This window comes from Triturus cristatus, chromosome 6, assembly GCF_964204655.1.
Source record: "Triturus cristatus chromosome 6, aTriCri1.1, whole genome shotgun sequence".
NCBI lineage: Eukaryota > Metazoa > Chordata > Amphibia > Caudata > Salamandridae > Triturus > Triturus cristatus.
In genome coordinates, this window is record NC_140589.1 from 1,515,192,107 (window position 1) to 1,515,209,811 (window position 17,705).

Here is a 17,705-nt window from a genome sequence, read left to right on the forward strand (position 1 = left end):
GGTCTTGCCTTTAAGACCTTATATGTATTTGGCTATGCAGCACATTAGCCTGGGTACTGAAACAGCTACTGTTCTTTAACATAGAGGGAAAGTAAGCACCAAAGTGTGTGACATGCCAGGTATGGGAACACTTTGAGAGAAATATTGCCTTTCAGCGGGAAATGGTAGTCCACAGCTCTGTTTTTAATATAAAATCAGGACCTTCGATGGTCATATCACTGAAAATACAAGATTTGAAAAAAATATGATTGTCTACGGCTGCTCTCGAAGGCAATTTCTATGGACTGGAATCTAGAGAATGCTAAAGTGAATCTGGTATGTTACTGACCTTTGCTGGTCGTTTTCTATCAAGAAAGTTAAATAGAGGCAGTTGCCAGAGAAATAGAAAAAAGAAAGTCCCTCAGCAGAAAGTAATTCTGGTATTTTACTGACGTCTACTGGTCGTTTTCTATCAAGACAGTTAAATAGAGGCGGTTCTACAGAAAAAAAAGTCCCTAGGCGGAAGCAGACAAGTTCTAGGGATGATCTCCAGAGCCCACAAAGTACATACACATATAAGTATATACTAAAGTATATTCAAGAGGGCTTGGCCTAAAAAGAATATATACTAAAATTAAAACCTCAATTTAAAAAGCAGGTAGCTGGCCTTAAAGTAAGAAATGGCAAGGATATTGAGGACTCAACTTCTGAATGGGGAATGGGCTCTGAAGATGCTAGACAGTACAGCAGAAGTAACAATAGCTCACCAGAACCTGATGGAATTTCTGGTTACCGCGGCGTTGACTGAACATATCATGGTGGAGACACCTAATACTAGGGTAAATGTCCCAACACCCGTTATACGAAATAACACTCCAAATGGAGGGGGACAAACTCAGAAAAATTAAAGGTATATTTCGGGGAACCATGACTTATGGCTATGACACACTTTTGGCTGAAAAAGATTGGCCGCCTGAGATTGTCATGGAGCGCCCAAAGGTAGAAACAGTAATTTTACCAGCTTTCTCCGACCTCGTTCCAGAATCACTAAAACATTCATACGTGCAGAAATGGGTGGAAGCACTTGCTCCTGCTTTATACGGCAACCATGTAGGATGAGATACTAAGTCACCTCACCATATAATTCCAGTAAAAACAACTCCACAGAGACAGTACCCAATAAAACAAGAAGAGAAAAAACAAATCAGGGAGATCTTAGATCAACTTGAATTATAAGGTGTAATAAGGTGTAATAGAGAATTCCACCTCTTCAAAGAATAATCCTTTGTTTCCCGTAATGAAGCATGACAATTCATACCATCTAGTTTTAGATTACAGACATTTGAATACATGCGCAAAGTCATTTGCAGTACAGAATGCCGCATTAATGAATAACATTGTGTGCAAAAAATATAAAACACTAGATGTCTCAAATGGATTTTTCTGCCAAAATATAGTGCCTGAATGCAGACATTTGACAGGATTCTCAGCCCTAGGCTCTCAGCATCAATTCTGTTGACTGCCCCAAGGGTGTAAGAACAGCCCCGGGTTGTTCTGAGCTAAGGTAACCGAGTTACTTCAAAATTTTGATGAGGAGACATTGTCCTACGTAGATGATATTTATCTGATGGATAATGATTTATTGGATCATTTGACCAGGGTGAGCAACATAATTTTGGATTTCACCTCCGAGGGCTACAAATTCAACTTAAAAAAATCTAAAAGATTCTACCTCAATGTCATATATTTGGGATACGAGTTATCAAGTGAAGGAAAAAGCTTAACAGCTAACTTTTGCGCTGCTCCAACCTCCAAAAACTCTGAAAAATTTACAATTCATATTGGGATTCCCAGATTTTGGAGAACATATACATTTTGGATTACGCAGAAATAGTAGAACCTTTATATGATCTAATCAGACCTGATTTTTCAAGTAGAAATTGGACACAGGAGCACACGGATTTCCTTTGTTCCTTACCAGCTAACATGATAGCTTCTAAACACCTTCACACACGTGCAAATATGACAAATCTGGTGATCCGTGTAATCAGGTTACACTTACCTAACCTTCAGCGAAGGCAAAATGGTACCCATAGCATACAAATCATACTTGTACACAAAAGCTGAAATGCGCTTTGCTTCTACAGAAAAAAGTCTGACAGCAGTACAGACTGCCATAGTGAGAGCAACAGCACTGGCACAGGGGAAACAAATAATTGTTGTAACTCCAGTACCGGCCTTAGAGGCTGTTACAAAGGCAAGCGTTCCGAATGCAAAAGCTTGACATCCGTGATGGAAAGAATGGGCTTATTCTCCCACTGTGATAGATGTAGACTACAAATTTGATTCTACATTTAAAACACAAGCATTCCTGCAAAACAAACAGGAATATCCACTCCCGAATGAAATAATGCCTCTAGATAAGTAAGAATACATTAATTTACACTGACGGTTGTGCGCTGCCTGCCATAGGAAGTAAACAAAAACACAGCACAGCTTGTGTGATTGTAAAAGGGCTTATGCAGGAAGGCAAGTTCCATCCTAGCAGTATGAAGACGCAGTCTCTGGGAGACTGCGCGGCACAGCTGGCAGAAATAAAAGCACTATTACTGACACAAATACAAACGGATCAGGAATTCCCCACACTTATAGTGTGTGATTAGTTTTACTGTGTCCAGTATTACAATGAATATCTTCACTACTGGGGTGAGAATGGGTTTAAAGACTCAAAAGGTTGCACAATAAAGCACAAATTGCTTTGGAAACAAGTGGCAGAGCTGAAAAAAGACTTGCAGAATAAGGAAAGGAGAAGGCTCCTCCATGAAGCCGGTGCACTGGGAGTTGCTACCTGGCAGGGAATCAAGTCACTGGGAGATCTGAATTTCAGATCATAATGCCCTCACACACCTGTTAGGGTGTCATGCTTCATCATAGGGCGCTCCTTGTCAGACCGGCGCTGCACTACCTGACGGGCCCGGTGGCTTCTTTGGTGGATATCTTCAGAACTGAGTACGCCATATATGGTGAGAGCATGTGGGCTAAAAATAGTTAATTGTGATGTGTGTAGGGTGACTTAAAATAGGTACCAGACCCCAGAACCATTTAATTTAATAAGGGTCCAGGACTAAGGAAAAGCAGTGGTGCTATCAAGAGGTCCTGAGGTACCAGGATAGCTTTTTATGTGTGCATGGTCAACATGTTTCATGCCTGCGGAGCCCCAACGCCGGGCGGCACTTCATCAGGACCTTAATAAACAATAGTATTGAGCCCCCTAGTGGGGCCGGGACTCTCCCCGTAAATCGAGGATGTCCAGGTAAAGTGTGCCTGATCCCGGATGGGAATCAGTGAAAAGTCTCCACCTAAAAAGAGGAAAGGGGAGACAAATAATCGATAAAGAACCGCGACATAAGAAACCCAACAAGTTATAGTAACTATGTCCACAGGGTTCATTAACACACAGGACAGCCCAATGTGCAAGAAAACACACACCGAGGAGTACTGGTAATCAGGTCAATAGCAGTCATAAATGTTGAAGACACTTAAAAACAAGGTGCACATAAGCATTTAAAAAAATAAATGACAAGCCAACAAATAATAGATAATAACGTCAACACCCTTATCAATTAGAAGGGATTAACACAGCACATAGCTTACCTCAATGGTGGGGGTACACTACTTCATAGGTGAAGGGGAAGTACCCGACCACTGTAGGGACCACCTTGAGGTACACATACAAATAGTAGATCAGAGCATAGTAAACACACTGATGAAATACACATACTGCTCAAGGAGTACCACCACTGAGTTATAAATAAAGGGAAAACTGTGGGCAAGTAACCCAGGACAACAAGGTGGGTGATGTCTCCAAGGGGTACAATCCCTGTGACTTATTGGGGACCGTAACCAACAGGTGGACCCCGGGGCAAGTGCAAGGGTAGTGGTGACGGGCGGCAGTGGCTGGCAACCTTAAAAGCGCAAAGTAGAGCATAAAATGCCGAGGCCGGCGGTGGCTGGGAAACTCAAAAGTGCAAAGTGCGGCTAGGCAAAAGTTCTAAATGCCGGGGCCGTGTAAGCACACCCAAAGTAAATGGAGGACCTGGGCCATGGTGGTGCAATACTGAGATCCGGACGTGAAGAGTGGTGGAGCCCGTAAGGTGACGAAGAATGAAAAACAACACGGAGGAAGCATCGGAGCACTAAGGGAACCACGAGCAAGAATGTGTGTGCACCCTAGTTACGGTGCTGGAGGTTAACTCCAACGGTGGCCAAAGGAGTGCAGAGGAATATTACTAGATGGTGCGTGTGCCTTGAAACACTTACCTAGCTGGAAGATTGGGCACTGCCGACTCACCTGCGCATCTCCCCCGTGTCTGGATATTACTGGAGGTGCTTGCGGGCGGTCATGTTAAAGGTGTGCCCACGTGATGGAAGGCTGTGAACATGACAGCCATCTTGCAATGGTGATCGGACATAATGCAGCAAATCACTCAGGAGGAAGATTGGGATACAGAACAGAGCATGTCACATTGTGGCTAGCTCCAATGACTAAGTGTAATAAAGGATAAAATGTAGACATCTGGATTAAGCCCAGACGGGAAACTACACAAGTCCGGGTATTAGTGTGGCATGGAGTGTATCGTCCATCTTGGAGTAGTGTCATCGCCGGAGGTAGTATGTCGAGTACATCTACGGTAGGTCTAGTACTGACACATAGATAAATGTCATGCTAGCATGGGATATATAGAAATCTGTGTACGTACAAGCCAACAAGTCAGAAAACACAACAAGGGCAACGTAGTGAGCACAACTCTGGCAGGGTGTAACACCAGGGGTAGAATCTGTCCTAAAGTGGTGCATCTGGCAATTGATGTCCCCTTGCACAAAGCTATCATGGACCATGATACCTTTAGTCATTAACTTAATCAGGCAGTGTTGGTTCGGAGTATCAAGAATGACATGAAGACAAATGTATTGTTAATGAGGGGTGTAGAATGGCCTGTAGGATATTAACAGTAGTCAATTCATGGATATAAAATGACACTGATGTGTGCAGATAATGGGGCAGGGACAAGCAGTGAGGATAGAGACTGCCCTGTAGTGGTGCAGATATCTGGTTATTATCCTTTTTTTTACAGAAATATATGGGTCCTTGAGACCCTGTGTCATTCAATACAGTCTGTGGTGTCTTGAACCACAGGAGTAGAGAGACCATGGAGGTGTCTATAATTCAGTCCACGGTATTTCATCATTTAGACCTCTAGTCTGAGTGGAAAAGACTTGCCAAATGCTCATGTGATACACACACTGAGTCATCAACGTGATGGCATTCACGTTGAAGGGGATTAAGTGGCTGATGAAGCCGCCGAGGCGACAGTACGAACTGCTGCCGTAGCTGCAATCACTCGTTCTAGCATGAGAATTGATGGACAGATAATGGTAGATGTAATTGCTTCACACCAAACCAGTTCAGCTGTGCCAATAGGCCTTACACTCAAGTACTCCTACAAGCTAGATGCAAACAATATTCTGTATGCTCAAATTACAGGAGTGAGGGATAGCGTAATACCAAACATGGATGAGCAGATTCGGTTTAATTCTATCTGCACATGAGGGTCTGGGTTTCGCACATGCAGGGATTACCGTAACAGTTTCTTCTCTGAAACAACACTAATGGTGGCCAGGTTTAACAAAACAGACAAAAGTATTTGTCCTTAAGTACGACATATGTCAGCAGATGAGTGTTCCACCATAGCACGTCAGGAGAAAACACCACTACTAATATCAGACACAGCTCTTGCTTGTATCGATTTGGACCACTGCGGCCCCTTAAAATCTGAAAGGGCTTATAAGTACACCTTGGTAGCAGTGGACTCATGCTCTAGGATCCTGTGGGTTTGGCCTCAGTGCTTGGCTGATGCCCGAACTGTTATTAAGGATGTGCAAGTCTTCCTAGGGACATATGCAATTGGCACATTAAATTCTGATCATGGCCCTGCTTTCAGCTCTAGGGCTTACAAGAAAGCCATGGGAAGTTTGGGTGTAGCGTTGCGGTACTCATCTCTGCATCATCCCGAGGGCAATTCGATTGAGGAGAGGAAAAACAGGGACTTAAAGCAATCCTTAACAGCAAGAGTATTAGTCTTGGGTGGTAGTTGGGTCCATCACCTATATACGTAATAACATGCCAAGAAATTCCTTAGGAGGCATCACTCCTTACGAAGTCCTATTTGGGACGAGAATGTGGGTACCTGACCTAGATTGTGGCAGCACAATGGCGGATGAAAAACCATTTCACATCGATAAACGTTTGGCTGTTTTACAGGAACTCAATGAATTCCAGGCACTACAAAGCAATGTCAAAGTAAAATACACCGCCACTGGGGAAGTGAAGACAGTAACAGCAAGAACTGCCTGGATCCGAAAAGTCGGGGATCCGGTCAGAGAATTAATTGTGGACATGAAATAATTTGGTCTATCTTACAGAAAGCCTGTACCTGTCCTGGCTGTTGAAGGAATAAGAACAGTACTTCTTCCACCTCTTGCCGGCAAGAAAGAAAAGAGATTTGTCTCTATTGATCTGATCAAACCACACTATGTGGGCGATACGAAATAGCAGGCCGCGTGGGCTCCTGGGTAGCCTCTGATCTCCTCTCGCTACAATTTAGGAAGTACAGACAGAAAGATTGATAACATTTGAAGAGTCTTCTATACGTAGTAATGGGATTAACAACAATGAAATGGAACTCATTCCTGTTGAAATTGAACATCAAAACACAAATTAAACACAACTATCAATTCGGCCAACCACCGACATCTACGTCTATATGCTTCTACAGGAGACATCTGCAAGTTCAACAAAACTTGCTGAGCTACCAAAGATAGATCGAATTACATCTGGCTACTTCATCGATTTCAACACATTGTCTCTGGTTCATGGTGAACCTGAGTCACCGCCAGCATTAGTTTCCTGCAAAATACAAATTAATGAAAATGACTTACCTTGTCTCACCTTGGCTACAGCTCTGGATAGCAACTGACATACTGTTCCTACTATTTTGGATATATTTAGTGACTGTCTTTTTCTTGCTCATAAATTGACACTATCTCTCATAGAGCTCTGCAGTATCACATGTGAACTTGGTACTAAACCCTCATGCGTCATCTCATCATGAACAAGAAACCTGTCATATGTGAACATTACAACGGTTCCAGTTCCTGACGGAATAGTTTGGGACAGAGTTTCAAATGATGTATTTTGTCATACTCAACTTTTGAAAATACCACATGTATTTAAAATTTCTTTAAATGACGTCATTACCCAGTACATACTCTGACTATTGGGATTTTGAAACTGTGAATAGTATGCTGTCTGATTTAAAACTGTCTGCAGCATTTCCAAAAAAATGAATAGTTTGATGATTCATCTGATTTTGACACCATGTATTGTTACCAACACTATGGTGATCATTTTTACATAAAACGAGTGCACCACGTAATGTTTTCACATACCATCAATGGGAACATTGCACAACACCACCGAAAGGTAGTCCACAAATGTTTGCACAATCGTTTGCTTATTTTTCCGGGTTTGGTACATCAGATCCACGCTCATAATATTATAAGCTTGCACCTATAGCTGCAAAGAAAAGTATGCGAAACAGATATACTCTGCATCCTTTTCTGCCTAACTGTCTGAACAGGGTTTTGACTTATGGAAAGACACTAGAGACATAAAAATCAGTCTAGGGTACTAAGAAATGGCAAGTTCAGGGAACTGAGGCACTATTTAGAGCATGCCTCATACCACAACAGAATATTTTCCTGAACGACACTGTGTAACAGACTTCCTGTCTAGGGTTAGTCAAGATTAAGGACTTTAACACACCTTGAATTCCCTCGCTGTCACAATTGTAGGGATGGCAAAACTATACAGAAAAGGGTGAGCGTACACTAGATGACATCATGCATGGCGTTTCATAAAATTCAACAGACCACAATTGGAAGGGATGGTTAGTTCGGCCTATAGACACAAATATCTGTCAGTCAAGATTCAGGGGTACCACCAAAGGGTTTAGTATCCATAGGTCTGACTTACGTTATGTACAACAAAAACATTCGGGGTGGTGACATCATATAATGTTGGGAAGTTATGCCTCGATTGGATAAGAACCTCAACACTGTCACGGGTGAAACAACACTTGTCCTTACTCTCAGATGACATGGATTTAAGGGATTTTTTGCTAGGTTCCCGAATGCCACATCAGAAACGCTTCCTATACGCTGTTTATAATGAAATTTGGAAAATCTCTCAACAAGAAGCTGTAGATATTGCATGAAATTGACAAAGTTAACTTAGAAAAGGCTATGGCTGTGGTTGATAATGGTATGATCACCCTGACATCCAAGATTTATTCACTGGGCAACATTGTATCTTCTTCTTCTATAGATGTAAGGATCCGTCTAGCTTACAACACGGACAGTCACGGTTACGATCCATTCTATTATTATACTGGATTCTACAATCTTTGCGCTCTGGTCATGTGCCCTGGTGATACATTAACAGTACGTCTCTGTTCTCCGCATATAAACTATCAGATAGACAGACGAGACTGGCACAAAGAGATGTGAAATATACAATGCTGCACATTGAGAAATTAAAACAGTTACCTTTCACCGTGGTAGAATCACCATCAACAGAATTGTTAATTCATGGCCATATAACATTGCCAGTAACAACATTCCAATTTCAATATTGCCTAGAACACCACCCGGTAGACAGATATGAAGTACTGGGTAAGAACCTCATCCATGAATCTTGGAAATTACCGTATAGATTTAGATGCAGGAATGGGGACACTGCAGTGTTTGTCAGCAGTACAGACTGCAAGACTTCATTAAGTGGGTCTCTACTTTGCCAGGATATTATGCTTCACGGGGCTTGCAACAGTTCAGTTGTGAACTTATCCTGTCATTTATATGGTTTCCTAGCAGCTGTGATTAATCCAGTGTTCAAGCTGCTCTCAAATGTGAGTTACTTGATGCTGAATGATCAAGGTTGTTCTGGGATGCTTCCAGGCATCTCATATCTAGTCACAATAAGTTCCAGGGTTACTTGTTGCATGCAAGTATTGTTTCCACGACCCACACAGTCAGGGAGGCGCCGTTATGGCCTTCGTTGAATGTTTCCTTTATACGGTTTGATACTCTGAGCCGAATGAAAGCCATGCTTTTACAGAAAGATGTGCCATGAACCTCTTTGATCTTCATGTTGCACGGTCCTCAGCTGAGATCCAGGCACTTGTACAAACTAACTGCCCTTTCTATTTCGGAGCAATGGTACAGCGTATCTTTAACATGTCTGATGCGAAGGGTATAGTACACCTATTTAAGACCATAGGGTCTGGACTGTTAAGCACCTCTCAGACAGTCTTCGGAGTGATTCCAGCTTTTAGACACTGCGTATTTGGAAGCATTTTTGGAGGGCTTCTGCTAATCCTGCTACTGGTACTGGGAATCCTGTTTTTTTTTTTTTTTTATATGCAATGGATGTCCCAGTCACCAAGGAGATAGAGAAAACACTCTTGGAGCAATATTACCGTGACCGCATGGCACTCCATCTGGGCACACCTCGACTTCTGTAGCTAAGTGAGTCTTGGTTTCTATCTTTCTGACCAGTCTGGATTGACTGTGCTTTGCCTGTGTTCCACTGCTTGCTCTGCGGGCAAGAATGCATGTTGGATCTCTGTCTAACGCTTCCATCGGTTGCACCACCAGACGCGGATGTACTACTGGACCCGTTAAAGGCCCACGTAGTACAGTGTCCTCAGCGTATTCCCATGTTGATGTCGGCATTCTTAGAGCCACCACAGGATGCTTCTGCTCCTGTTGGATTGGATACCGATTCTACTACAGGCACACAGGTAGTGGATGTTTCAAATGCTTCACCAGCATCGGCTTTGGGAACTGAAGAAGATCATCTTTGCTTGATTGACCTGATCTGTGAGGTGTTACAGGGACCGTTGTCTGCGAAGGCAAGCCGCAGTGATGTTGCGACTCCCACACAGGACACATAAACATTTGGCTTTCCGTGTACTGGGAAGTATTTGCCTTTTTTCCAAAACAACTGAAATTGGATTTTTAAACACATCTTTCTTTTCCTTTATTCTTCTTGTTGAGAACCATGGCTTTCAGGCGTTCTCAGTTGCTCAAACCATATATGAACATATTTAAAGGACCTATAAAGCTTTTTAGTGGTTTTAAAAAAAACAATGTTTTTATGATTGACTAGAAGGACATTTCCTTTTTTAGTATATCTTCCGGTTGGATGAGGAGTGGGTGTTATGACTCGTAATGCATCCCAATATAGGCCTGGGTAGTCACCTAACCTTTTACCTACATTCACCGTGCTATTGTACTACATAACAGATTTGGTGCTGACCTTTTACCCTGTTATGTGCTGCATAAATGTTGTGCAGTTTTCTCTGAAAACTAGCCTAATTTATTATGCATGAGGATTCTCAGAAACACAGCAGGATTACCATCTACTGCATCTTCTGAAAAATAACCATGTATAAGGGTCATCCCTTTTGTCATCCACGGCCAACATGACACAGCAAGGTATAACCCCTGAGGATACCTTTTGCGTGTATAAACACCATATCTTTGCTGGGGCAGGCAGAGGAGAAAGACTTCCATGCTGACACACTGACGTGAGACGCTGAGGTTCCTGTACTCAGACACTCCAGCACGCAGTGGTCCGACATCCCTCGTGGGGTGTCCACCTCCAGACCAAGACGGGGTCCTTCATTCTTCACACCAGGTAATAGGCTTGGTTTTAGCCTAGGGGATTCTTGGCTATACACATACATACATGCTAGGTACACTTAGGTACATCTAGTAAGGACCTAAATCTCACAAGTATGCATTTGTACTGTCATGTATTCATATGCTTGCATATATTCATTGTTTTAGCACTATGGTAGAAATATACCATCCATTTACTCTGTTGGTGCTAATAATCATCTTTATCTGTTTATGTCTAATGGTTGTTCAAGCACAAATATTTTACAATAGAATGACTCTGGTTCAATAAATGCTTTTTGAAAATGCCCCCACCTTTTATTCTGTGTTTCTCTTTGAGACAAAGTGAGCACGAGTGACTGAGCGAAAAAACTGTACTGTTTCCATGATCCCTTACGGGACAAGGTTGTCATGCTCGATAGTTGCGAGAGACTATTCTCTCCTTTGTAAGTTGAGTTTACTGTGGCACTGTGAGCTAGCTAGGCATACAGGCGAACAAACCCGGTGGGGGTGTCTGGAATCAGTCGGGACACCAACCCCACAGTTTATGTTGTCTAAATGTGCAGATCCTATATAGATTTATAGGAACTACACAAAAGCAGAGCAGGACTCACAGCTGGCAGACTGCAGGTGCTGGGTTCAAGGTTGTTGGAAGCCTATTATGTCCCTGATGCTTCTGATCAGGAGCCCAGCCAAATATTACTTGGAGTCACTCATTGGTCGTGGGTTTAGAGATGCAGGTTCTGTTCTTATTGGTCAGGCAAGAGGGCAGCGGGTCAGCACCGCAGGGCAGCAGTCTTTCAGATTGGCAGGCCAGAAGAGTGGCATTGCGTTTCCTAAGGTGACAGCTTCTCTATCTCCATAACTCAGAGTGGCCCATGCTGCCAACACCTATTTTCCCTGTGTCTCACTGTCTGGGAGCAATATACAAAGCACCAACTGTCAGCTGCATCTAGTCCACTGACCAAGAATCATTATAAGGATACAAATAGTTAGAACAAGAATATGCCAACGACCTAAATGTGGCATTATCAGAATTAAGATTAATAATCTGACTTTACTGTTTAAGAGGTTGTTGATTGTAATTCTTTAGACACCATACTCAACCTGCTCCCAATTGGAAGTTACAGCTTATTAAATGTAATAAGGTAACTCCAATGTTATCCTATGGGTGGCCATGCAGTAGGGATAAATGAATTTAAGAGTTTTTCACTACCAGGACATACAAAAGTTCTAAGCACATGCCCTACATTTTAAATTCACTGCACCCTGCTCGCTATAGGCTGTTCAGGGCATATACTAGGGGGGACTTATGTGTATTAAAATGGAAGGTTTGGCCATGGCAAAAGGTATAATTTTTCAATACTGCCAAGGACGCAGATTCCTTGGACCCCGAGAGCACTGCTAAAGAATATATCAAAACAATAATCAAATTTTTTTGTTTTTTTTACTTCATATTCCTATTTATAATTTGAGACTTCAATCATATATTATGTATTCCTCTCTAATACAAAGAACACTCTTGTAGTCTAAAACAATTGTGTTGATGGCAGTTATTTAAAATTTTATAAAAATTGTGACAATAATATTGAATTTCTGTCATAATAATCATCAAATAACAAAGCACACTCTTCATCAGGGGCTGTTGTTTATAACTGAAATAAACACCAAACAAAAAAAAGAGTTGGTCCATTTTCTATGTAATTTACATATTCAATGCACTTTGTGATACAACTTACTGGCTGATTTGTAACTTAAGGTGTATATTCGAATAACAAAATGGTGGTAAGGAGTTACCATGCAGAGAAAAGAACATGTGAAAACCAGTGAACCTGCCCTCGGGAAAAAGTAGAAAATGCTCAGACGTGTTCCCTTAAACTTACTGACTCTGAATGTAGTCAACCTACTATATTCTGCGGATAATTGTGGGTGAAATGACACAACTCCGTTTAACACTGCAAATACTCTGGCCTCTCTTTTTTTTTAATATTTTTATTGAAATTCTTGTGTCAGAGTTACAATTTGACAATAACATAGGTTGGCTAACAGAAGATAAGAATACAAAATAACATGGAGAAAATAATTTACGGAATGCAGAAATCGACCATTACTCAAAGTAAAAGCTCCAAATTCTATTAAACTTCCTAATCCCACCTATTCGCTGTGCATATCGCATTTCACTCTTTCTAACATTCCTAATTTTTTTAAGCCAGGCATTAAAAAGAGGAACTTGAATTGACTTCCAGTTCTGAAGCACCAATGACCTTGCAACTGCCATTGCAATAAATAATAGTTTAACCATCTGTTCTGTCAAGCCAAGATCAGAATCGTATCCGTACAATACTAATTTAACATTATAAGTAATCAGGATCCCACAGTACTTTTGCAAATATTCGAATACCTCATTCCAAAAAGGCACTATTTTAACACAGTAAGCTGTAATGTGGGACCAGTTAGCCGGAGTATATTGCTGGCATCTAAAACAGGTGGCAGTAGTATTCACGAACATTTTAGCAATGGCAGCAGGAGTACGATAAAGAAGCCATTTACTGAAGAATAGCATTCTTCTCCAATTAGATCCTCGAAGAACACTAAAATTCAGCTTATTTATAATTTTCCAAGTATTGATAGTAAGTACGTGATTCTCCTGTTCTTGCCATTTTTTAATTGCTTTTTGGCTAAGATCATCCTGAGTATATTGGACTAAACAACGTTTCTATGCCCCTGGCTTCCTCATCCTAGAAGTCATAAACAAACCGTCCCATAACTGATTAGAGGAACCAATACTTGTTGGCTCCACTTGTACCAACATTTTAAAGATCGAAACATACGAGGCAAATAACATGAAATTCCCTGGAATAATAAGCTGCATCTCTCCAGGTAACAGCCATGTCCCCTCCCTTAAAAAATCTGACAAAGAGTGAAATCCCAGACGTGCCCATTGTAGAGCAATATCTACTCCAATTTTCATTCCCAAAAAAATAAGAGCATTTCCTAAGGGGGTTCTAATATTAAATTGCGGGAGAGAATATCTTTTAAGAAAAACATCACGACGCTTAAAAAACCAAAGCATCGTCTTGTATCGAGTAAGTTTCGGTAATTTGGGAATATGTAACGGAGACGGGATCTGGACCTCGTGACAGATTCTGTCAAAAAGGAAATTAATAAACACAGTTGGGGTCTGCATTCCAGATTTGAACCGCTCTAGATATTGAGCGAAGTATGCGCTGTAATAATCTTTAACATTGGGTACGGCTAAGCCTCCCAATTCAGTATCGGCATAAAGAGTCCGCATTGCTATCCTGGGAGTTTTTTTTGCCCATATAAAACCTGAGAATAATGATTCCACTTTTGAAAAAAAACCACTGGGCAAAAAACAAGGAATGGCAAAAAATAACAAATTAAATAACGGAAGAATAGACATTTTTATAAGTGCCACCCGCCCCAAGATAGAAAATGGCAGCGAGTCCCATCTACTAAACAAGGATTGAACCGTGCGTAGAAGAGGATCAAAATTCAGCATAACTAAATCGGAAACCAAAGTAGAATACATAACTCCTAAGTACCTCTTCGGTCTTGAATTGATACAGCCAAATAAATCGGTGTGTAACTCAACCTCACCCCCACCACAAACTAGTATTTCCGTTTTTTTTTTATTAATTCGATAACCACCCAGATGTTCGAATTCTTCGAAAAGCTGAAGAGCAGCAGTTTGAGATTGAATATCCGACTTAATCAGTAGCAGAAGATCATCAGCATATAGTTTGATTTTTGCCATGGAAGGGATAGGAGGAGAAATATTCACAGATTCACGAATGGCTGTAGCTAATGGTTCAATAAAAAAAGCAAAAAAGGATAGGGGACAAGGGGCAACCTTGCCTGGTGCCCCGTTGAACCGATACTTTGCCAACCATCACTGAATTAATAATTATATTGGCTTTGGCACCCGTGTACAAATTCTGAATTAAACTAATAATCTGCGGAGGAATTCCAAAGTGCTTTAAAATAACAAATAAAGTTGTCCATACCACCAAATCAAAGGCTTCTTCCGCATCTAATAATAGAATTAAAGCAGAAATTTTATTTGTCTGAAAATAATCTAAGGCCTCAGTAAGAAAATGTGTATTAGTAGCTAATTGTCGGCCTGCCACAAAACCATTCTGATCTAGATGAATAAGATCCTTTGCAATGTGATTGAAACGTACTGATAGTAATTTAGTGAGGATCTTATAATCAGTATTAAGTAATGTGATAGGCCTATATGAGTTGGGATCTTTAGGATCTTTGCCTTTTTTAGGGAAACTAACAACTGTGCCGTCCCCGAAAGAATCTGGAACTTGCCCACCCACTAACATATAATTAACTAATTGTAATAATAAATCAGAAAAGGCGCATAAGAAAACCTTAAAAAATTCAGCGGGGAGGCCATCCGGGCCACAAGCCTTACCAATTGGAAGGTTCTTCACCACTAATTCTAATTCTGACTTTGAAAATAATCGGATCATTGCTCCACTGTCTGCCTGAGATAGAGAAGGCATATCATATCTTGCTAAAAAGAGCCTAGAATGATCTATCTCCTGATGATAACTGTATATCTGTTTATAGTAAATACTCTGGCCTCTCAATGTATCTTGTAAAAGACTCATTGATAATCAAGCCTACCCAATAAATCATACACATCCTTCTAATGTTCCAACCGTTGATAGGGACTCTAAAGTCCCAAAACTTGATGGACAAACCATGGAAAAACTACAACCTCAATTGTAATCTGCCTATGGGCATGAACAACCAAAGAGAAACAACATAAATAAACCTTCTGTAGACATAAGATTCTAACTCTGTATTTAAAACCTAGTTAATGCACGTTTGAAAAATACCTGTTGCAGCGTATCCTATTGGCATACCAAACACCTCCATTCAGTAGAATTCAAATGCGTGGACAACTTCCTCCATTTTTAATGCTCGCTATTTCATCGAAATGGAGATTAGACTAGTCCCGACGTGCTTTGTGTGCAATTTCATCCATCAGGTGCCTCCATGTTAGTGTGAGAAGTTCTTAAAACTACTCCATCTAAATCGCAAAATAATTTTATCAAATTATATCTATATGCCTCCCCAATGAGGACATGTCAAAAACATCCTCCAAGAATGCACGTTCCAAAATAATATATGCTGAATGTGCTGCTTCCAAGGTCCAACTAATCTGTGTCCTTGGCAGTATTGAAAGATTGAGTTTGTGTATGACAGACAACATACACACACAGTTGCTTTGAACATAACCATTAAGGAGTAACTCGGCAATTGCCATTTGATTCCAAAAGGTATACTTTGTCATGTCGAAATGGAAGCTTATAACTGCACCCACAGGCTACAGTGGCCAGCCTTAGATATGTTCAAACGGCTACTGAAGTCGGTGGCACAATCAATGCTGCAGAGCCACTAGTGGCATTTAATTTATTGGGCCTATGCACACATAGTATTACTTCACAAGTCAACGGGCCAATTGGGTTTAAGCAAAATTCATCATGTTTTAAGGAGAGAGCATGCACTTTAACTCTGGTTAGCAGTGGTAAAGTTTGCAAAGTCCTAAAGCCAGCATAAACGAAGTCAGTAAAACAGGAGGTTTGAAGGCAAAACCAGGGCAAGGGGTCTAGGTCTAACAATATCATTAAGAAATAGGTGGTTCTTTCCAGAACTGGGGCCAATAAACTCCTCGGTACCGGTGAACCAAGAATACCTGTGTGCTTATTCCACGAGAAAAGTACTGATTGCATGGACTTGGGTAATACTAAGCTGTTGATTACCATGGCATTCAAAGCTGTCCCTTAACAAATTGAAACTTACCATGGGAGTCAGTGTTGTTGTATCTGATTCCCACTGGAGTCTCTCAATTTTGTCCTATTTCCCATACCCTGATTTTGCAAACGTATTGGCAGTGCGGTTTTATCGGAAAACATGGGATCCTATTACCGGGTGAATCGGGAGTTACTGCAAACTCGGAAGGTGATTATTATACACTGTTTATGGCCCACTATTGTGTTAATTATCTAAAATCACTGACTGGAATAAATTAGAAAAGTCCCGTTTCAGGGATGCGGGTTCTAAGACGTGAGATGCGATTTTCTCTTAGGAGTTGGAGCAGCGGGATGTTAAATATTCATGCAGAAGTGTATGTGTAGTCTGGGATACAGCGCTGTATTTTAAAAGGTATGTTATTTTTTTAGTGTATTTTTAAGATTTTACAAGTTACAACTAAACCGATGTGTCTGTGTGTGTGTTCAGCGGTATGAAAGGATTCTTTTATTCCTCTTCTGTGAGGCTCGGGGCTCCTATCTAGCGAGCATGCATTATTTTCTATAATAAAATGAGGAATATACCCCATGTATATATTTCATCTCACCTTGCAAAGGCTGCTACGTTGTCAGCTAAAGTTTGTTGATCATCTGCTCCAGAGCGATAATAATCATACACGGATTTTGGAAGAGCCGCTTTTGCATACTGCTCGAAATCATCCACAGACAGCAGCTTTCCAGCCATGCTTAAGCAAAGGTGGGTTATTTTTGCGTCTCTTTCTTGCCTGTCTGAATGTTTTTGTCTCTGCTCTGTCAATAATTAATCGGAGATACTTCCAAAGTTTGTCCTTCAGTTATTTACTCTAATTGCTTAACTTGAAAAGCATCACTCGGTGTTTTGGACTTTGTCATTCTTCTATCTTCGACCTGCTGCTATTTGAGAAAGTGGCAGGGCCAATATTGGTCCTTTCAACCCCATTATAATTACAGCTAACTCTTATTTCTCTGTCCCACGGCAGGAAAGTGTCAAAATACATGCGTTTACTATACTATGGGACAGATTTATATCAGACTTGCGCCAATTTTACGCCGCCGTTGCGTCACTTTTGTGACGCAGCGGCGGCGTAAACCCTG

The 17,705-nt window shown here is 41.1% G+C and overlaps 1 protein-coding gene across 1 annotated transcript in view; it reads right to left on the bottom strand.

The window, feature by feature from the left end:
• Positions 1-17,372, bottom strand: part of HAO1 (hydroxyacid oxidase 1) — a 197,053-nt gene extending 179,681 nt beyond the window's left edge. The window contains exon 1 of the mRNA XM_085612643.1: positions 17,180-17,372. Within this exon, the coding sequence (XP_085468769.1) occupies positions 17,180-17,316 (137 nt within the window). The 5' untranslated portion in view covers positions 17,317-17,372. The remainder of the gene's footprint in view (positions 1-17,179) is intronic.
• Positions 17,373-17,705: the final 333 nt, after the last annotated feature.